Here is a 24,317-nt window from a genome sequence, read left to right on the forward strand (position 1 = left end):
ATTTTTAAAACTACTTAAAATGATGATGGTGGCCATTGACTTTGTCTCTGCAGTTTCAGAGGATGACAAATTTTGTAAAAGTTAAAGACGACAGACGACGGACGACATGTAATGAGAAAAGTTCACTTAGCCCTTTGGACCAGGTGAGCTAAAAAGGTATTCAGTTGAGAACATAAACTTGAATCCTCTTGTCTTTAAACGCTTCGAGCTATGAACAATATATCGTCTTGGTACCTGTTTTGACGCGGACCAGAAATGACGCACCGATTTAGTTTTCGGTTTTATATTTCTAAACAAAAGCCGTGACGTCATCAAGATTTACCGTTCCATAACATGTTGGTGAAGGTCATCTGACTACAACAAAGATGTCTAAAACTCTGCCCAGAAATGTTATTATTGCTTGAAATATTAAAGATAATGCAATTTCCGCCATTTAATTAAGGTCAAAAACATTCTACCCTTCCCTGGATGATTACCAGTCCTACATCCTCTTTGGCCAATAAAAATATGTTACCGCATGCTTCCCCATTTTGTGTTTTTGAAATCACATGACTGTCATGTGATATGGTTTTACATTTAAGCGGGAATCACAGTAAAACAAATGATCGTCGCTTATATGATTTTCTATGGTTTATCGATTTTTTTTCATTTAATGTATGAGGTAAACATTGATAAATGTATTGTTGTCATTAGTGTTTTATGAATGCAATTACTTTTTATTTTCAAATATATAGAATATATATATATCAGTTTCATAAATTTTGTACAATTTTATAATAAAATTGAAAGAAAAAAAAAATAATTAAAAATTTTGTTCTACTTTCCCTATGATCATTAAAGTGTATGAAAATTTCAAAATTTGTAAATAAAATAGAATTTGTTGAACAGTGTTAACTATAAAGAATCCAGATTGAAGCAATTTTTTCGATTATTAGGTACGAGCAAGTGTTTTTTACTGGTTTGTTTACAGTGCGTCATTACTGGTACCCATCATTTTTTGACATTCCGTTTGTAATGTTAGCAAACATGATTTTTATTGCTTTTAATGTTTCAAATATCTACTGTTTAATGATTGAAATATATTAACAAGTAATCCATCTTTTATTCCATTCCGTTTTTCTACTTCTTTTAAATGGTTGATTAAATGCAGAGACAAATACAACGTTAAGTGCGTCATTACTGGTTCCTCTGGGATATCATATGTAGGTCGAGAACCGGCTGATAAATAAACTACAGAAGTTTAGATAGTTACTCTCCCCTTCTCACTTTGAGCCCCATCACAAAACAGGTATTTTTAATATGAACATAACTTTTTCCTTCATATACAATCAGACGTACACGATGCAAAGTCAGAGTATCAATCTGGAACACTGTTTTCTATTTGGAAAAATATAACATTTAATAGTTGTCCTTTGATTCTTAGCCGGTTTACGACACCATCTTCAGTATACAAATGTATATGCTAGTTGTTATTTAACTGTTTAAGGTTCATCATAACAAATGGACACATGTGCCGTATTTTCACCTCTAAAACTACTCTGTGTACAGACTTACATGTGCTGTTTGGAAGTTTTAAGGCCTAGCATCCACTAATTATATAAAAGTTAAATGCATTTATGTTCAAGATAAAATCTTTTTTGTTTTTTTATAGGCATTTTTTTCCCTTTCTGCAGAAGGTGTAAAAATAAACTAACACCTGAATTACTTTGGTAATCAGGTCCGTTCACGCCCAATATACTTTCGCATCCAATTTTAATTCAAATTCCAGTTGAATAATTGGAAAATCATGATTGTTGTTTTTAATTGCTTTCATGTAAATACTGAATTTATTTATAGCTTGGTATGAGTAAAAGATTGAAGATTTTAAACTTGTAAAACATAAAAGATAATTTATTAATTGTTTTTAACAGCTTGGTACCTTTGATCTGAAACTATGAAACAATAAAATATAGCAATACACTAACCAAAACATGATTAAGAGTTATTCAACACAAAATAAAACGTTGACAGAATCCCAATTTATTTAGAAAGGAATATTATTTTTTTTTAACAATACACTATCCAAAACATGATTAAGATTTATTCAACACAAAAAAAAAAACTCTGTCTCACTTTATTTTGAGGACAATGAAAACAATTATACTTATAAGAATACTACTTGCCAAAACTTGATTACAAAGTTATTAAACACAAAACCAATTAAAATTGGGCGCGAACATGTAGGGTGCGAACAGACTTTGGGTGCGAAAGTGAAAGGGGGCGAACATGAGTGGGTGCGAACGTGAATGGGCGCGAACGGACCCAGTTTCAATTATTTTGATACTGTCCACTCAGATAAACTCTTTAACTCACCTATAGTTGTGAATATACCTATTGTCCATGTCAATTAAGGACAATCAAAACAATACAAACCAGTTTTTACCTGAGGGAGCATCTCAAAGTAGTACCACAACTAAGTTAATTTTGGCACCTTAAGCATGAAGGAAAAAAAATGCCCATCAAAATCTAAAAGAGATATTATCTTTCTGAAACACAAAATGCATTTCACTTTTATATATCTAGTGGATGCCAGGCATTAAAACTTTTCCAACTGGACAAGTAAGTCTATACTCCGAGTAATTTTTGAAATGTAAATACAGCATTATCTGCCTGTTTGTTATGATGAACCTTTCAGTTAATCAAAGTTTCATAACAAATTGAACAAAATGTCTATGTTTACATCTTGAAAATTTGTGGGTACAAACAAACCTTTGCAGTTGGAAAAGTTTATCGTCTACCATCCATTAGCAGGGGCAGATCTAGGATTTTTGAAAGTCAAGATCAATGTAATTTCCAAAAACTTATATACTGCGGAGGGGTCATGATCCCAAAATCCCAGGGTTAAAAACAGGAAATCCAGAGATCCCGAATTTAAATAAATTTAAATCCTGTCATCCCGAAATTCAAAAAAAAGATTTCCCAGATCCCGAAAGGGTCAATCCCGAAATCCCGAGCTTAAAAACACCCAATCCCAGAGTCCTGATTAAGGTCCTATCCCCCCTCATATATGAATTAAAACAATGCATTTTAATAAATGTAACCCGACGGAGCATCTTACTGAATGATTTCATCCAACTTATAAAAATAAAAAGTTGTGGTATGGTTACCAAATGAATTGACTCTCCACCAGATTCTGGCTGAGACCAAATGACGTAAACATGGTAAAAGTTAGTAACTTCACAAAACTGTATAGGTCATAGATCAACAATATGAAAACCCCATATGGCATATCAAGCTATAAAAGCCATTAAAAGGACCTAAATGGCAAATGAGAAACTGATGACAGATAAATGAACAGAAATACAAGAAGATGAACAAAAATAGAGATTCTAGTCATGAATTACGTTCCTACAAAGTTGAAGATGCACATAGACCTAGGTGTAGTTAAACAAAGGTAGAAAATCTCTTATTCATAAAATTGTGTTATAAAGGAATGTTTAATTTTTAGTTGCATCTTTACCCTTCGTCATAACAAGCATTTTGAATAATTTCAGTTTCTATGGTAACATGAAGTATTATATCGGTGTAGATGTTGGGACAGGAAGTGTTAGATCAGCATTATTTGATAGTCATGGAAATTTGGTAACCATAGCAACAGAGGAAATCAAGATATGGACTCCTTCAGCTGACTATTATGAACAATCTTCATCTAATATCTGGAATGCTGTCATTCATACAATAAAGGTACCAGATTAAATTATTTTAAGCCATTAACAAATTTTGGTTGACAGATGTTAAAAAATATGTTCCTGGTCTGTTTGTGGAGATGTCTTGAGGTAAATTATCTGAAGTCAGAAGATGTGTTGTGTGTATATTATATCCTATCAAAACCATTTTAAAGTTTTTCTACAAGATATGAAAATAGGTATTGATTTGACAGCAATTTCATCTTTATTTTAGGAATGTTTTTATTAGAATAAGATTCCTTTGGATTCTTATGATTGTCACAGTTACCCTCCAAGGTATAAAACTCTTTTCCAATTATTTTCTTCATTTTTTCAGATAAGTTTGCTTTGACTGCTCCTGAAATGCATATTGCAGTCATCGATAAGGTATTTTTTTAATCTCTGTGAAGTTTCCACTTCAATTAACTTAGTTGCTTTCAATTAAAAGTGAAGATGTACCAAACTATCGATATGTTATGCAACGTAGGCTGTGTGTCTATAACTGATAACTGGTAACAGAGAAAAAAATCAACCTTCACATAAATTCATCAATATAAATACTTATTACTAATCTGACTAATCTAACTGGTATAGACATGCTTAACTGTGTAGAGAATTTTAAAAGGTGATATATATATATAATTGTCTGTTGTCACATTTTTCCGTAATTAAACATATTTTGCCTAAAAGATCCCCTTGAAACAAAGGTATTTAAACTACAATGAAGAGCTTTTTCAGAAAGTTTTGGTCCTATTTATTATTTTATTCATTACAGTTTTTATACGACCGCAAAAATTAAAAATTTTTTGGTGGTATATTGGTATGATGTTGGCGTCGTTGTCTTCGTCGTTCGAATACTTTTAGTTTTCGCACTCTAACTTTAGTAAAAGTGAATAGAAATCTATGAAATTTTAACACAAGGTTTATGACCACAAAAGGAAGGTTGGGATTGATTTTGAGAGTTTTGGTCCCAACATTTTAGGAATTAGGGGCCAAAAAGGGCCAAAATAAGCATGTTCTTGGTTTTCGCACTATAACTTTAGTTTAAAGGGAAACTTCGCAAAAAAATCAAAAATTGATATTATGTTCATTCTGTATAAAAATGCTCAAATTCATAGATATTAAAGTTTAATTCCGCTAGATAAGCGATCACCATCGATTTTAAATTTAGAGTATCAATTCTCTGCGATCCGCCATTTTGTCTTCTTTCCCGATTAATAAAAACGATATGTCTATAAACCACAAAGAAACAAAACTACAGTAACCGATGTAGTCGTAATTGCGTGTCGATATCTTGTCAATCGTACGGTTGTTTTATCCGACTAACTAACTTGATACGAAAAATATTCTTACTTTTTTTAAATTACCATGGTCTGTTGTTTTTAAACTGTTGATATTGGAATTAGGTGAAAAGTCAAAGTTGAAATCATAAATAAGTGTTCCGTGAAAATTGTTTTCGAAAATCTAATTTGTTCATAATTCTTTAAAGTAATAAACAAATATATTTTGATCTTCCCTCATCTGATCACCAGCATGGCTAAAGGTATTACTTCCAAAGGTATTGTGAGGGGTGTGAGGTGACACGTCCAGGTATTCAAGCGATTTCCTGTCGGGCTTGCAAGTTCATGCATCGTTTCACTTCTGCAGGTATTGATCAGTGTACACGGCTGATAACTTATAACTTATAACTTTCCATTTTGAACTATCAGATGAATAATATACAACTCTGTCTTACTTGTCATTACTAAACTCATACGCTTGTTTATAAATAACATTTCTGGTGTAAAGAATATAATTCATAAACATATAAATAATACCCAAAAAATAAGATTTGATGAAATTAAAATCTATTTAAATATTTTTTCCAAGGGTGAATTTGGGAAAATGTAATATATAGTCATTGTCAATAGTGAAGGACAGATTGGAACAGACCAGAAATATTGATTTAAAAAAATGTACGCACTTGCCGACGATTCGTTTATACGACTGGATAGAAAGTTACGCAATTTAAAATATATACATGTATACATTGAACATAAGAAAAAAACATATATTTTGAATAAATAGGGGTAAAAGTGTTGTAAATAGACTAGTCCACGTATGCCAACAGTATGTAATCATCGAATGTCGATAGACTATTGTATACCAGAAGAAGAAGAGAACCAATTTGATTTAAATACAGGTCGATGTATAACTTTTGCTTTGGTTCATTGAAGCTGTGGACCTAGTAAAATCACAGATTTATATTTCAATAAGATTGTTCTCGAACAAAGGAAGTAATTTGTCATCACAATTGTTATATATGCCACTGGACGAACACTAATTATCCCCAGGGAATGTGAATATTTTGCTGGGAAACTTTTGAGTATCAAAGTTTCAAATTAATTTCGGGATTTATTTTCTTTCTTGGTATTCAATAACAGAAAAAAGAATAAATTACTTGTTCGCTAAATAGGGGTATTCTAGTCAGATAAAAGACTTTTAGTTATATTTAAAAAATAGGGAAATATGACATTAAATTGGTTCTGTCTTTTTTTTAAACATCGTTAAAAAGATGTGTGTCTAAGGTGAACGCCACAAGAACCCTGTAATACTAGTACGAGAGTATAGCATGTAAACATTCCTTCTCAATAATATGGTTGTATTGGAAATCTTTTCATACAGATTGACAACTCATTGTCCGATATGCATGTAATATTTGCCACATGACGCCCATAGTTCTTTCTACCATCATCATCTTATTCTGTGATATTGCTGTAAACATCGATGGTTCACACCCAAACAAAATGGGAGTAATGGACCTTCAGAGCTTCTCCGTGTTATACACTTGTGAAATATATAGACGAAATTTCTGTACTGAAATGAATCTACATCTCACAAACAGGATTTTCAAATAACGATTGTGAGTAATCACCTTACAAACCAATATAAACGTATGGCAAGATATAACCATGAAGGAATTTAGTTTTTGTCAGACGCAAGAACTCATCACTATATATATCATAAACGTATACATATATATATGCATACAGTTTCAAATATTAAGAACAAGCGGTCAATGTCGATAGTCTGTTTTCTAACTGTTCAGAGTTAGACATGTCACTTGTTCATTCTTGGAAGCCTTCATATTCCACGTCTAACGATGGGAACTCTTTCTGATTGTGTTGACTATAAATGCTTGTATGGTAATTCTGTCGTTTATCTGTACAAGCGGTTGCATTTCCTCTCCTTTCCCAACAAACAAACGAACGAAACGCCACTAGTCTGATTTCTCTGGAGCTCATCCTCAATGGCTCTTATACGTCAGGAAACTTACATGTATACTAATAATGATTGTTTCAAGAACAACGATGTATGGACGAACTATTATAAATTCGTCAATATCAGTTATGCATGACTAAAATATAACTTTTATTACAACTACTGTATTACTTATTTGGATTAATGACGGCTATCATGTTCAACATTGCACAAATATTATCATAGAATTTTTAAAAAAATCCTCAAAAGAAATAATGCCTTAGCTTAGATAATTGATATTCTTTTCACAAAAAGTTCGTGTAAATGATTGTCAAATGAATTTAATTATGTAAGAATAAAATGTTAAAAAGAAACTAAAAAAAAATCATGCATGTTGTATGTTGTATTTTTTTGTCAATTAAAAACTTTAAAATTGCAATAGTTTTATTAGCATTTAAACACAGCCAGATTTGAATACAAGTTAAGAAATTCCGGTAAAGTCAATGATATCAAACAGATGTACAATGGTATATCAAATTGGGTAATATTGCATTTAGTTTTTATAAAAGATTAAAACTACTATTTTTTGCTTCATATTTGAATCTTTACGCCAATTGCCGCTAAGAAAGTAATCAAAAATTGTTTCCTTTTATTTTTATACACTTTCGGAATTACGAATCTGAATTTTATTTTCAATTAATTTACACAATTTAATTATTGTATCTTTATTCTCATCGTGTATTAAATCTTAGTGTATTAACATTGTGACAGCATACTCTTTCTAATCCTTTCTGTTTATCCTTTCCAAATAACAACATTTATACCTGTGTACGCTTGAACTCACACCTGCGGCTAAATAGCTACAAGGTAAACGAATTGACCTCAAGCCGAGAAATATACAGTGACCTTTACAAAATAATATACACACTCTGCTCACACATTAGTTGCATTGAAATGATTATCAAAACAATAACGGTAAATAGAACTGAAATATTTTCAGTTCAATATCAGTAAAAATGTTCAATAAATATTTTATGAAAAAAATCTCAACAATAATTAATTAAATTTATTCAAAAACATTTACTAGAGATAATTTTATAGGAGTTTAATTCAATCAATACAAAACGGTATATGCATATTCATTTTCGTTCATTCTTATATTGTGGTTAATAACTTCGACCATTCGTCAGCTGTGCGCTTTTAATTACGTATATTGTCGATAAGCTATAAGAGTTAAACAGATTTTATTTTTTCCCAGAATTCAATAAATCGGGCTAATACGTCACGACCCACTCGAGAATTCAACCAAAAAAGTTACAAATACTTGATTTTCTCCGTTATTAGAAGGAATATAAATTTAAAACTTTGCAAATGTGTTTTTTATGTTAAGATGAACATAATTAGATGATAAGTAAAAAAATCGCGGAATTTCCCTTTAAGTAAATAAAAATCTATGAAATTTTGGCACAAGGTTTATGACCACAAAAGGAAGGTTGGGATTGATTTTGGGAGTTTTGGTTCCAACAGTTTAGGAATTGAGGGCCAAAAAAGGGCCCAAATAAGCATTATTCTTGGTTTTCGCACAATAACTTTAGTATAAGTAAATAGAAATCAATGAAACTTAAACACAAGGTTTATGACCACAAAAGGAAGGTTGGGATTGATTTTGGGAGTTGAGGTCTGAACAGTTTAGGAATTAGGGGCCAAAAAGGGGACCAAAGAAGCATTATTCTTGGTTTTCGCACCATAACTTTAGTATAAGTAAATAGAAATCTATGAAATTTAAACACAAGCTTTATGACCACTTAAGGAAGGTTGGGTTTGATTTTGGGAGTTTTGGTCCCAACAGTTTAGGAATAAGGGGCCCAAAGGGTCCAAAATTAAACTTTGTTTGATTTCATCAAAAATTGAACAATTGGGGTTCTTTGATATGCCGAATCTAACTGTGTATGTAGATTCTTAATGTTTAGTCCCGTTTTCAAATTGGTCTACATTAAAGTCCAAAGGGTCCAAAATTAAACTAAGTTTGATTTTAACAAAAATTGAATTCTTGGGCTTTTTTGATATGCTGAATCTAAACATGTACTTAGATTTTTGATTATGGGCCCAGTTTTCAAGTTGGTTCAAATCAGGATCCAAAATTATTACATTAAGTATTGTGCAATAGCAAGAAATTTTCAATAGCACAGTATTCAGCAATAGCAAGAAATCTTTAATTGCACAGAATTGTGCAATAGCAAGAAATTTTCAATTGCACAGTATTGCGCAATAGCAAGAAATCTTCAATTGCACAGTATTGTGCTATAGCAAATATTTTCAATTGCACAGTATTGCGCAATAGCAAGAAATATAGAAATTTTCAATTGATTGGAGTTATCTTTCTTTGTCCAGAATAGTAGTTGAATCAACTTTTTAAATCATTGTTTTATACAATATACAATGTATATTCACTTTTACTGCCAACTGATAAATTAAAACAATCTTTACCATTCAGTGATAACAAGCACCTTTTGTTACATTTTAATATTTTATGATGTATTTAAATGAGTAGTTATTGTTGCAAACTCCATTAGAAATTTGAATTGAGATCAGTTTTGGAAAAAGGGAAAGGGGGATGTGAAAAAAAAATGGGGGGGGGGGGGGGTAAATTTTTCTCATTTCAGATTTCATAAATAAAAAGAAAATTTCTTCAAACATTTTTTTGAGAGGATTAATATTCAACAGCATAGTGAATTGCTCAAAGGCAAAAAAAATATTTTAAGTTCATTAGACCACATTCATTCTGTGTCCGAAACCTATGCTGTGTCAACTATTTAATCAAAATCCAAATTTAGAGCTGAATCCAGCTTGAATGTTGTGTCCATACTTGCCCCAACCGTTCAGGGTTCAACCTCTGCGGTCGAATAAAGCTGCGCCCTGCAGAGCATCTGGTTATCATTACTTTGTTAGCCATTCCTGAATCAGAAAAAATGTTTGTGTCTTGGAATTCAATATTAACCAGGGAAATACGAACTAACTTCAGAAAATGATTTGAAAGTACATCAATTTTACATTTTTTCTGAAGCATTTTTTGACAAACAAAACTAGAATTTAACGTTTAATATAGCCACAAGTTTCTTCTTAATTCTGCTGGAGTTGTCTCCCATCTCATATGGATACATAATTATGGGGGAATATATGGGTACAATGTTGTTGCATTGGGTTCCATATGTGTTTCACCCATCACATATTGTTGTTATTGAAACACTATTATTGCAACCTGTTGACTAGATTTGAAGAACACGGTGTGAAACATAAAACAAAACAAAACAATAAATAGATTTACAAATGTACATGTTTAGGTGTAATACCACCAAATCATAGTATGTCACATCTGGTTGTATACGAAAGTAGGTCTAAAAAAATATTCCCTTGAATTTGACAGTTGTAGGTAATTAATCCTACATTTTATTGCAGTAAAAACATTTCTGTGTCATAAACATATGTCTTGGGTATTTCAAAACACCATTATTTTTTATTTGGGATTTCTATGGAAAATTTTGTAATCTTGAGGTTACATAGTGATTAAACCTTGTACACTGATAAAATAAGGGGAGAAATTTGATTGGTTAACTTCCATTGATGGTTATTTTCTTATATGCAATGAAATTTTATGTGATTTTTTTTCTATAGTACTGGACAGGATAAAACTTTACTCATGCCAAGTATTTCTTTATTTGAAACAAGGATAAATTCTTCACATTTTTTTGAAAAGTGCAAATTTAACAAAGACTAATAGGGGAAAATCAATGGTGGTATTACACCTATATATATATGTTCCAGACCGTATGAGTATTTGGACTGTACGCGTACGGTCTGGACCGTATGCATACTTTTTCAAAATACTCATACGGTCGGACCGTACGCGTACGGTCTGACTAATATTAAAAAGTTGGTCAAGTTTATTAGTTACAAATGCATATAGCAGATCAACATAACTTAACTATCAAATTAATCTAAAAAAGTTCAATTGTAATTGAAACAAAAACTTTATATTTTAACTTTTTTTAAATTCATGCTAATTAAATCTGTTAGTCTCTTGTATTAAGCATGTCGATCAGTAATGCATTAATTGAATTATGATAACTGAAATTGAAGATATCGGAAGTAAACATAATGTGGGAGGTCAATTATTTTAGAATATTTAGCAACTTTACCAAAAAATGCAAATGCAAAGGAACATGCATGAACTGCATACATGAAAATGTAAAAAATATTACGTTACTTGAATTGTGTCACCTTGGGCGAGAGTACCAAAATGGGATTCAGATATAAAATTAAACAAATACTTAATTTCAATTGTTCGTTTGTTCATTTTATCTATCTAATTGAAATAAATTATCAATAACAATTTGTAAAACTAAAAATAAAGATTGTGATAAATGCTTGTTTCAATTAAACCCATATGATCAAATAACATGTATGGTCAGCTCGTACTGGACCGTACGCGTATGGTCGGACCGTACGAGTATATGTATACAGTCCGGACCGTACGCGTACGGTCTAAATACTCATATGGTCTGGAACATATATACTACTATTTGAAGGGTTTTGTGTAAATTGCTTGATATTTTGACATGCTTATGTTCATTACAGAAAATCTTATTAGATTCTGAAGTGAGAAAAGAATATATAGGAGGAATAGGTTTTGATGCTACATGTTCATTAGTAGTGATTGGGGAAAATGATAGTCCTGTTACAGTTAGTCCTTCAGGTAATGTACAAAATTCTATAAAAACTAGCCCATTATGTAGTAGCTAATCCTTCAGATGTGTTTTCCCCCTATATTCAAGGGAGTCAGTTATAATTATTTTACAAATATTTTCTGCATTTTGAAGGTTTTCCCTCATTATTTCTGCTATTTATAGATACAAACTATCACTTGGTCTCAGTAGAGATGTTAGATATAGACTATTTCACAACAATGGAACAACTTTGGCAAAGTGTGAAACAATATCATTTCAATTTTAAGTATAATATTAAGCCTAAGCTATTTATACATTACTATTTAAAAATCAAGTATGCCTTTATTTATTACCAAGCAGAACATTTGATCATTTTAAGGTGGTACCTAACACTACAGGGAGATAACTCTGTAAAGTCAGCTTAATGTTTTAATTACGTTGTGTTGTAAAAGGAATATGAAGCTTCTCAATGATCAAAATTGGTGTTTGTCAAATTGCTATATAACCAGTATAATTGTTCTGACAAAACAGTTGGTTCAAAATTTTTTAAATTTTTATATTTTTGTTTAAGTCTCAAAGTAAATACTTTGACAAAATTTTATAAAAATTAAACGAGCCAAATTTATTTTAGTGAAAGTGTTGGGTACCACCTTAAAAAGGGAGGGAGAATTTACCAAAGTGCAATGCAAAAATATAATGAAAAAAAAAAAACGGAAAAAAAACAACCATGGCTGGAGAAAAAGACAAATGACAAGTCTCTGAAACAATACACAGAAAACTAAATTGAGCAACATTGACCCTAACAAAAACTGAAGATGAACTATGGTTCTCCTGAATGATAACCACATCCTGCGCAAGTGGAATTGAATGTATTATCATATACAGAAATTTCAGTTTTATCAGTATGAAACAGTGTGGACGAAGCACATTGTATATATTGTGTAATGAAACAGTGTGGACGAAGCACATTGTATATATTGTGTAGTAGCCAGTCAGTTGTGAACAGTGTGGACGAAGCACATTGTATATATTGTGTAGTAGCCAGTCAGTTGTGAACAGTACTGTTGACATATTGTATCACCAATGAAACATGTGAAGATATCTTTTAATGAGGTATAAAGCACCATTTTGAAATCATGTGACAGCTTCTTCACCAGTAATCATACTATTTATGGAAAATATTTAATGTAACTAATTTTGTTAAAATTAAGTTGTTTTTTTTTAAGGTAAAGCTGAATGTAACATAATAATGTGGATGGACCATAGAGCTGTGGATCAAACTGAGAGGATTAATTCCACACAACATCCTGTGTTAAAGAACACTGGAGGTCAGATCAGTGTAGAAATGGAACCACCTAAATTGATGTGGATAAAAGAGGTAATAAATTGATGTGGATAAAAGAGGTAATAAATTGATGTGGATAAAAGAGGTAATAAATAGATGTGGATAAAAGAGGTAATAAATTGATGTGGATAAAACAGGTAATGAATTGATGTGGATAAAAGAGGTAATAAATTGATGTGGATAAAAGAGGTAATAAATAGATGTGGATAAAAGAGGAAATAAATAGATGTGGATAAAAGAGGTAATAAATTGATGTGGATAAAAGAGGTAATAAATTGATGTGGATAAAAGAGGTAATAAATAGATGTGGATAAAAGAGGTAATAAATAGATGTGGATAAAACAGGTAATAAATTGATGTGGATAAAAGAGGTAATAAAGCAAAACACTCATTTATCTATAACAAAAGATGACACATTTATTAACAAAGTTTTGAATTTTTGGCTGACTTATGTTGTTAAAGAAGGTGTTTCATTCATTGTCTTTTGATGGATAATATCAATGATATTCCAAATTGTTGTTAATGTGGATTTACAGGGAAGGTAATGTAATAATAATAACTCATTATTTGTTGTGTGAACTGAAAATTCTTACAAAAGTTGGAAATAGAATAGATTTTTTTTTACCATATATCAACTTTTTGAAGATCATTTCTGCCAGTTATCAATCACCATCAATTCTATAGAAATAGACAATGTCAGAAGCTAAAGAGTGGGTCCACTCTACTAATAATTAATATTGATTATTTTTGCGTGCTCTTGGTGTTACGTGAGAGAGAGAAAAGCCACCACAGTCATTAAAGCAATAATAGCAACATGTTGTAGGTAGCATTTGATATCATAGAATTAGAAGGATTTTTATAGATTTTAAATTAATACATGTATAAAGATATATTATTTTGTATTACAGAATTTACCTGATACCTGGAAAAGTGCTACACACTTTTTTGATTTAGCAGATTATTTAACTTGGAAAGCTACAGGAAATCTAACTAGGTAAGATAATGAATCTTGTTTATAAGATACCATTCTGCAAAATACTGAAATTGCAACTTCTTTACACAGGTGTGTTTTTTTTAAATACTGTTGTTAAAAAAGGGTGCTAATCCAGCACTGGAGACAGGGTAAAATATTTGTCTTAGTGTTTATATTTTAGAAAGTAATGACCTAGTAACAATGTTCAGTAGATATAAGCTGAGTTAAAAAGTACTAAAAATCTGCAATAAGACTATTTTGATGGGAAAGCACTATTTTATATCTCACAAGTAGTATAACTCTGTGAGAGCAATTCATGTTGATCAAGCACCTTATCATTGTACAATATTTGGACAGGTCATTATGTTGTCTGACATGTAAATGGACATACCAAGCTGATGACCAAGGTCACAGGGGTTGGAATGATGAATTCTGGGAAATGATAGGACTTGATGATTTTGTAAAGGAAAAATATCAAAGGTGTGGTAAGTTTTGTTGTTTAATTTCTGTCATTTGTATGTAATATTATGCTTAAAAGATAAATCACAATTACCTGAGTTGAAATTTTTACAGTCTCAATCAGGGTTCACCACACTTTGGAATTATAGGGGGAGAAGTGACTTCTCCCTGGCAGCCAATCACGGAGAAGTGTAGACCCCACAGGGAGACTTCTCAGAGAAGTTAATTCCAATAGGCAGACTTCAAGGAAAATTGAAGGATCAAGTTGATACATTTTAAGATTATTTTTTTTAAGACCCTATACTTTTTTGTTATTTTTCAAAGCATTTTTGAATGACAACTTCAGCTGAGAACAGTAAACAGGCAAATTTTGTTCACATGAATTTAACGTGAAATTAATATATTATTCATGTGAGCAAAATTTGGCTGTGAACTATTTGAAATTACTGTATATATATGATAGAGATTTGGTCAAGTTGAAATATTATTCTGACACTTGCTTCTTTAGATAACATGGAATATTTTTGAATATCATTTTGTCAATTTATATGGTGAACTTTAATCTAAAGTGTGTTATTACGTGGTTTTCAAAGGATCTATTCAAGGAAAAGTATAATCAGATAATGACAGAATCTGATTTACTTTCTTTAATATTTTACATGCTTTATTAATAGGAACTGATGTCAAGTCACCTGGTGATGTCTTTGGACAAGGATTGACCAATCAGGCAGCAGAACAGCTTGGACTGGTTCCTGGCACTGCAGTTGGAACTTCTATCATTGATGCACATGCTGGTGTCTTAGGTACTATATCTTTTTCAATTATTATTATTTATTAGAATTCATGTGCAAATTCTGTTTAGTTTAAACATATTTATTTAAAGTGGATTGGGAAACAATTATTAATCCCTTTCCACTTTGCGGGTGCGAGTGCTGCCTTGTAGCGGCTTTAGCCTGCTCTTTTTTCGAAATCTACAAGGGTGTCTTTAACTTGCAAGAGATATGACTCTCTCTTAACATGGGTCAGCTATTTATCGTCCCCTTTTGACGGACTATCATCGTTTCCTCAAGACCATACTCATGAATGGTGTCAAGGTTGCACTTTGTATACGCAGTGATTTCTTTCAGACTATAATTCTGATAAATGAGTATAAATGTGAGAAAAACTGATTTTAGAGAGTTTTCTATTTGAATAAATGTCTGTATAGGTTGCACTTTGTAAATACAGCTGTTTCTCAAAACACGCCTCTTTTGGGGAGATCTTGAATATTCATAGAAAATTAATTTTCCCAGTTATGCTCTCTGTGTTCCATCTCACAGAGACATAACTTGGGAATGTTACCAGTAAATTTACATGTGCATATTGTTTACATTGAAATCTGTGGTAACCTTTCATTCAAGGTAGGGGTAGATAAGAAAATTAGTGTTAGTTTAAACTCTGAGAAGTTCAGAGCATATAAACGTTAAAAATATGCCGCACAGCTCTATATTTTGTCTTTTGAAAAAAATTGTGGTGCATATGAACTTTCAATTGTAGGATAAGATTTTTTTCAAAACTTCATAGTAAAAGTGGTACAGTCAAACTAGGAACCTTTGCGTTAGTAGTCCGATGCACTAACCACTATGAAAGTTCTGTTTTAAGGGTTATGATCAAATTACCAGGTGAATATTGACCCCTTTGATATATTTCTGAATAAATAACTGTATATAAAGTTGAAATACAAAATCAGTTTCACTAAAGACAAGCTCCCTTGCAATATGTCCCATTACATACCGGTAAGTCTTTTTAGTCTTGTGGACATTAACTTAATTCAAACATCATGTCTCACAATAAATAAGACTAACATTTTTTTATCTGTACAAAGATTTAACATAGTGGTCGATTCCAGAACTGACTCCCTTGATACTGACAATTTTTAAGTTGTTTTATATTTGTTTATATTATTTTTAGTTGCACCAAAGGATAATTTTAATGTCAGAATTGTTGACTTAACTTGTTTGAAAACTGACTTTGATTGCAATACTGATAAAAATGTTTACCAAAATATATTTATATATAAACCCATAATGAAATGCTACATAGTTAATATAATTTTCTATTTTGCCAGGTTGTGTTGGTTGTATAGCAGAAGATGAACACTTTACCGTGCCAGACATAACTTCAAGGATGACCTTGATCTGTGGAACTTCTACTTGCCACATGATTGTAGGTTTAAAAGTATTTCATACAGTTTCATTACTTTTCTTAAAGGAGTAGGTTCAATAAGGCCATAAAATGGCCCTCTCATTTACCTTAAATTTAAAATTAGAATTTATTGGCCAATATTACAATGAATCATAGCTAATACAGTGACTACATAGGAAATAAGTATATTTGTTGACAAATTACGTTCCTGCATTTTTATTCAGGACGTCATAAATAGTACAGTACCTGGCCAAAAGTATATAAAAACACATTTTTTCAAAATATTGTTTTGAGGGCATTTATGGTTGGATTTTGTTCAATAAGGCCTTAAAAGACGTAGAATTGTCTAAAGTATGTTTGTTTATTTGGTTATAGTTTTGTCCTCAGGTGTTTTTGTTTTCTCTTGATATAAACACATACACTAAATTTTTATAATTTAATTTGGTTGAATATATAGCGAATTTTTAAAGAGAAAAAAATATTTTGTGTTTATCTTGTGAAAAAATAAAAATGATCCACAAAACAATATATAACCAAATAAACAAATAAACCTGTGACAATTCTGCTTTTATTGGTACCAAGTTGCTTAAAATCAGACCAAAAATGACCCCAAAATATTTTTTTGAAAAAAAGTAGTTTTATATACAATATATAGGAAAAAATCTCAAGTGATGAATACTTTTGGCCACACTGTGTACTCGTTTTGAATTTTAACGAAAAATCGATGAAAATGGATAACCATTAATTATTGGACAGGGAACATAGAGCATATACGTCAACAAAAAAGATATTTGAAATTAATGTTTGTAATGACATTTTACATGTCCAGCTTGAATATTCAGCGTAGGACACAGCTGGTCGCCTGGTCTCCAAATATGACCAAAACCTTGATTGGGTGATTAGAAATTGTCAAAAGATGGATAGTTACTGACCCAAAAATAAATCATTGGGCGAGTGCATTATTATTCTCAAAATCGTAATTACTCCTATAAATAAAACACCCCATCTTTGGAACACTCAATTTTCGGAAATCGTCTGGTAACATCGTTAAATCTACAAGTGCATTAGAATATAAACATGGCGGATGACAAACACATCCTGTGAAGTAATTTTTTAACTGGCCCAAAAAAAATTTTTGGGGCCAGCCAAAGGATGGCCCGACTGTCCTACACTGATATTTAGTTTGTTGACCCCTGCACTCTATATTTCCTGGTCCTAAAGGAGTAGGTCAGGTAAGGGCTGATTTTGGCCTCAAAATTCAGGTTCATCGAACGAAAGATTTTGGACACTTTTTAAACACTTAAGTGTATATTTCATTTGATTAAATTAGTTTATGTGAAAGATTTTCACTGATTTAGTCATTAAAAAGGCTCTGATTCAAGCTTAAATATGAAAAATCTATCAAATATGCCAAAAAACGTCACTTTTCAGATTGTTTTTGTCAATAATGAAAGTGGCCGCATCTGTGTTCATCCTCAACCTTTATATATGTTATGTATTATCATCAAATACAACTTACATTTCAATATTATGAATGAACATGAATGGGGCCACTTTCATTTAAGATGGAAACCGTGTAAATTTTAACGAAAAAGCTCAACTTGTGAAGATTTCAGTAATTTAGCATGACTTAATGGTGCTAGTACCCGATATATGTACATTGTATTGTCAAAAACAGCTCATATTTATGTAGCAGAAGCATTCTACTTTCCAGTAAAAAGCTAACAGATTACATTTTCACAATTTTGTAAAACTGCTATATTTTGGAGCCAAAAAGGGGTATTACTGAACCTACTCCTTTGGCAGAAATCTGGCTGATTTTGTCAAATTTCGCCAAAATCCCTACTTTTGACCTAATTGTGTGGTAAAAATGAACGCTTAAGAAAAAAACTTTGACAGAAATAGTTCTATATAACGTTCTCACATGTCTTCAAGTCAACTTAAAACATTTTTTATCCTGTAACATTGAACTTAATAATTGGGGCCAAATATGGCCCTTATCGAACTTACTCCTTTCAGTTTCCTATAAAATTTAAAAGTATTGTTTTAAAGAGAAACCACTTTTTCTTAGTGATCTACAACTTAATTGAATAAATATTGAATTTTATTAGTCAGTTGCTGAAAAAACCTAAACACATTTTGTATATTGAATTATGATATTTCATGAATTTAAGATTTTAAGATATATTTTTATTTTAAAGATGAGTCAAGAAGCCATATTTGTACCTGGTGTGTGGGGACCATATTATTCACCAATATTACCAGGCTTGTGGAGCGCTGAAGGTGGACAAACAGCTGCTGGAAAACTGGTAAGTAAATATAGCATTCTTCAGTGTCTATCTTCTCAGTATTCTGATGCCCTTTAGAAGATTTGGTGTGGATCGCTACTATTTTGTTTTCTCTGTTAAATTTATTAACAATTTGGACAATGCATGATTAAAAGTCTTATAGATTTATGTATTATAAAAACAACTTATTGGTTGTGTTAACTTCTAGATATAAAAAGAAGATGTGGTATGAGACAACTGAGTGGCAAATTGGTTTCATTACCTTCAATGTTCTCTTCAATTAGCTGATTAGTGGTACTTAAAAACAAGGGACATGTATGCATTTTTGAATATAATCTTTTCAGATAGATTTCATTGTGGAAACCCATCCAGCTTATGGAAATTTAAAGGGCACAGCATCAGACAGGTATGTATTATTTTTTAATGGTACAGTGTATAGAATTAACATCTTAACTTCGTCTGTCTGTCTGTCTGTCGCGTGTGCACTCCTGTCTGTCTGTCTGTCCGTCTGTCTGTCGTGTGTGCACTCTTGTCTGTATATAGATATTGAAAAATATCATCTGCTTGACACAATGTGCAGAGACTGATATTTAATGATATCAATGTTCAGAAAGCCAATCATCTTTGCTTCTTTATATTTTATTTTGTTTATCCATTTCAGAAACGTACATATACATGAAGTACTAGAAGAAAGATTAATACAGTTAACAAATGAACACAAACTCTCTTACATGTCACAGCTAACTAAACATTTACATATCTGGCCTGATTTCCATGGTAACAGATCTCCTCTGTCAGATCCATCTTTAAAAGGAATGGTTAGTGCATTTTTTTACCCATCTTTGACACAAATGTAAATTATTGTTAATAATCCCAGTTTGGAAAGGCACAAAAACTGTTTCAAGTTAATTTGTTGATTTAGTCTTAACTTGATTTCAATTATTTTTTGTAATCTCCTGATGTAAACTCCTAATATTTTATTTTACATGAGGCAAATTTCGGACAAAAGTTATATGTGTGATTATATAATAATTATATATCTATGTTTTAAAACAAGACAATGACCAAGCAATAAACTCATATGACTGTTCTGCTTCTATAAGTTTCAAATTAATTAAAATCCAACGAAAAATGACCTCATTAAAAACACTTTTTTAATTAAATAGTGGCGAAGAATACTTGTGTCAGCTCACTCTTTATTTGATAGTGATATAACCTTTAATTTTGTTTTAATAAGAATGATATTATATGATGAAGATTTTGTATTTTAGATCAGTGGATTGACCCTGTCATCAGATATGGATGATTTGGCAGTAAAGTATCTAGCAACAGTACAAGCACTTGCTGTAAGTAATAACTATCGAGTTTTGCAAACAAAGTTTATATGAATTTATTGTTTTTGTTGAAACTAGGTATTATAATGCACTATAAAATGTACTTACACTGTTTTATACCTTTCATTCTTAATCTTTGAAATGATAACATCAAACTTTGCCAGCAATTTTAAAGAACTTCTGATCTCCAACAACAGAAAAATATCACATCCCAGAAAATTGAGGGCATAAATGTCCCACATTCCTGTGATAAAAAGTGTGAATATTTCATAATAACCAGAAATCTAGACAATATTCATTTATATATAAGGTTTGATATTTACACAATGCTACAACTTTATTTCATATATCATTTAATTTTACTAAGTTACATATTTAATTTAGAATCTCTGTGACAGAAATAGTTACAAAGTTTCAACTTTGAATTCTTTTACACATTTTAACTTGAATGAAAATAGATACAGTCACAGAAACCCAACAACAGTTAAACTAGAAATACTTCTAGAAGACAACACATTGTCTTTGACAATAGTCAAATTTTATTTGTCAGGCTCTAAATTTTCCAGATTGAAGGAACTTTACATGTACTTTATAACTTGTGTTATGTTTTAGTATGGAACAAGACATATTATTGAGGAATTGGTCAAAAGAGGTCACAAAATAGAACTGATTTACATGTGTATGTAAAAACACATGTTGATGTTACAGGTGTGTTGGTTTAGATTGTATGACATATGTAAGCAAATAAATTACTTTATAGCTGAACCAAATTTTATACATGTTTGTACAATTCTTAAAATGTGATTTTATGTTTATTTAGTGAATCCTGAGTTGTAACATGTGTTTGCTTTCTTACAACTAGTTCAACCTTATCAGGAATCAGGAAATTATTATCTTTAAATATGTTATACAATGTGTACTGGTATTGGTGTATAAAATGAATGTGTAACTTAAAATTTTTCATCCATTTTGTTGTCATCAAAGAGGAAGTAATTTAAGTAGCCATTTTGCATTTTGTTTTTGAAGGTATTCCTGCTATTCTACCAAATGAAAAAGAATCAGTGTTATTGGGAGCTGCAATGCTGGGTGCTAGTGCTTCAGGCAACTTTGCTAATGTACAGGTAAGTAGATGTTATTTTGAGTTGCTATGCTTAGAGCTCATGCTCGAGGCATTTTTGATAATTCACATGTATCTAGATGTTATTGGGAGCTCCTATGCTTGAGGCTCTTTCTTCAGACAACTTTAATAATGTACAGGTATCTTGATGTTATTAAGAGCTGCAGTGCTTGGAGCCAATGTGTCAGAGAACTTTGATATTTTACAGGTAAGTAGATGTTTTGGAAGCTTCATTGCTTGGAGCTTGTGCTTCAGGCAACTTTAACAATGTACAGGTGAGTATAAGAGTAAAAATTCTTGGGAGCTACACCACTAGGAGCTCAGGCTTCAGGCAACTTTAATAATGAACAGTTAAGTAGAATATATTTGGAGCTCATGCTTTAGGCAATTTTATTAATGTATAGGTAAGTAGATGTTATTGGGAGCTACCATGCTTACAGCACATGCTTTGGACAACTTGAATAATGAACAGGTATATAGATGGTATTGGGGGCAGCAATGCTGCATGGAGCTAGTGCATTTAAAAGCTTCAAGACCAAGAAATAGCATATGAAGAAACACATTGTTTAAAATAAAGTGTTTTCTATATGACTGATAAATGGACTTTGGCCAAAAGATAAGGCTTTTTATGTCTTATGCACTGAAAGCAGCAAACACAGGCAAATCCCAGGGTACATGGAACCTTTACAAATGTATATTTTTGTTTTTTGGTAATAGTTTCATTGATGTAACACCAATATCCTTATCTATTCGATACCTAAATTACTCCAGGTCATGGGCCATGCATTCCTTATCATGCTCCAAGTATACAGTTATATTTGTATATACATAAAACATGATCGGAATAATTTGATTGGGGTGTCTTTAGCACATTTCAGAAACTGTGTAGATTCAAAAATTAGTTTCTATACAAGATTTAACTTATACATTACTGATTTAACTTACTGATTTCTGAAATAGCGTCCTTTATTACCATGGTTTAAATTGTCTGTTCAAATGATGCATATTCATATCTCAATTATTTTGTATTACAGGATGCAGTAACACAGATGGGAGGAAAAGGAAAATTAATCAAGCCAGATTTACAGGAAAGACAGTATGTATTTTCATCACATTATATTTCTCATTAATTATACCCCAGCCTCAAAGGAGGGATATATGGTTTTGTCCTTGTCTATCTTTTCTCATTAATTTTACCCCAGCCTCAAAGGAGGGATATATGGTTTTTTCCTTGTCTATCTTTTCTCATTAATTATACCCCAGCCTCAAAGGAGGGATATATGGTTTTGTCCTTGTCTATCTGTCCCATTTTAACAGTTTTCTCAAACTTTGTTTCAAGATTCATGTGAACATGAAACACTACATGTCAAGTTCACATTCTTTGCCCATTAACTTCATATTGGAGGAACATTTCATCCCATCGTTATTATGAACTTCAAATTAGAAGTTTTTGAAATTTATCAAGGTACATGTAGGCATGCTTTAGTGTATGTTGCTTTTTGTAATTCATATCTCATAATATTCGTGGTTCTTACACATGACAAATTTTTTGATACATTTTTTTCTGAGAACAATTGATTAGAGCACCCTGAAATTTGGTTTTCAGCCTCATGCTGACATGCTTTACCATTTGATGCATTTGCATTTTCTGCTGTAAATAACACAGAGGAACACATAGTATGAAATTCAAAACAGTGTAGCTGTGGCCATTGATTGACACATTAAAATCATTCATTGACTGGGACAATTTAGGTGAACTTTTGTATGTAACGACCAATGCTCACTATGTACTTTTTAAAGACACTTAAACTATGGGGTCACCAAAGGTTCTCAACACCTAAATAAAGTAATTCGAAAAATTAATCAGAAATAACACGATATTTTGATTTATATCAATTATATAAATCAAAACACAAAGGTTATTCCTGATTAATTTTTCGAATTATTTTATAATTAAAGGCGTTAAGAAACCTTTGTTGACCCCACAGTTTAAATGTCTATCGTAGGTACGTCATGAACAGTGGTTGTTACAGACAAACGTTCACGTAAATTGTCCCAGTCAATGGATGATTTTGATGGGTCAATCAATGGCCACAGCTACACTGTTTTGAATTTCATACTACATACCCAAAAAAGTAAATAATGGTATATGTAAATCTGGTGAAATTTTTGAGAAGTTATCTTCTAATGAAGCCAATAAATTAAGCCAGTATCAAATGAATTACTTCCATTTCTCATAATAAGATTAATAGTTACAACACCAATGTTGACATATTCCTTTTTTAACAACAAAATGATCCCATTATAGGTTCCATGATAAGAAGTACCAAGTGTTCCTGAGGATGGTTCAACATCAGAGGGAATACACAGCTATCATGGATGGCTGACAGTAGTTGGTGACTCTTGGCTGTAATTGAATGTTTGTCAACACTTGGAATTCCTCAAGTCAATGCAGTAATAATTTGTTCAATTTTATAATACAGAATGTAATTATTTGTATTTAAACAAGATTAATCAAGAACAATAATAAGTGATCTTACTAGGGAAGAAATTTTAATCTGGTTGTTAACCAATAAATTTATAAATCTTTCATGGCAATAATTTGTTGTTTAATTTTAATCATGTTATGCAAAATTAATTTATTTATCTGCATTTTTTTTTCATATGTAATTGTTAATTATGCTTAGCAAAAATAAAGATAAACCCTTTGTCTCCATCTTTGTTGCTGCATGCAATGACACTTTAAGGGAGGATACCAAAAAAAAAACATTCTGTCACTGTACTGTTTGACCCATGGTATTTGAAAAAAAAAACACTTCTCAAAGTATCAACTATTTGCAGAAACAAGTGGCCTTTGACCCAGAAGTTTTAATGTAACTTTTCAAATTGTTATTTATAGATCTGTTTTTCCTCTTTTGTACCCCATCAGTATAGTAAGCATCCTTTGTG

General features: G+C 31.4%; 1 protein-coding gene across 1 annotated transcript; it reads left to right on the forward strand.

The window, feature by feature from the left end:
* Positions 1-1,193: 1,193 nt before the first annotated feature.
* LOC143054376 (FGGY carbohydrate kinase domain-containing protein-like) lies at positions 1,194-24,076 on the forward strand. Its single transcript, XM_076227384.1, is given in 17 exon segments — positions 1,194-1,288; positions 3,534-3,723; positions 11,580-11,697; positions 12,895-13,046; positions 13,922-14,007; positions 14,344-14,471; positions 15,120-15,248; positions 16,553-16,650; positions 18,831-18,938; positions 19,262-19,323; positions 19,579-19,735; positions 20,189-20,263; positions 20,864-20,930; positions 20,933-20,959; positions 21,278-21,372; positions 22,403-22,464; positions 23,677-24,076. Coding segments are annotated over 16 exon segments (1,620 nt in total). The 5' UTR covers positions 1,194-1,288; positions 3,534-3,546; the 3' UTR covers positions 23,756-24,076.
* The last annotated feature ends 241 nt before the right edge of the window (positions 24,077-24,317 follow it).

The sequence above is a fragment of the Mytilus galloprovincialis genome, chromosome 1, assembly GCF_965363235.1.
Source record: "Mytilus galloprovincialis chromosome 1, xbMytGall1.hap1.1, whole genome shotgun sequence".
Lineage (NCBI taxonomy): Eukaryota > Metazoa > Mollusca > Bivalvia > Mytilida > Mytilidae > Mytilus > Mytilus galloprovincialis.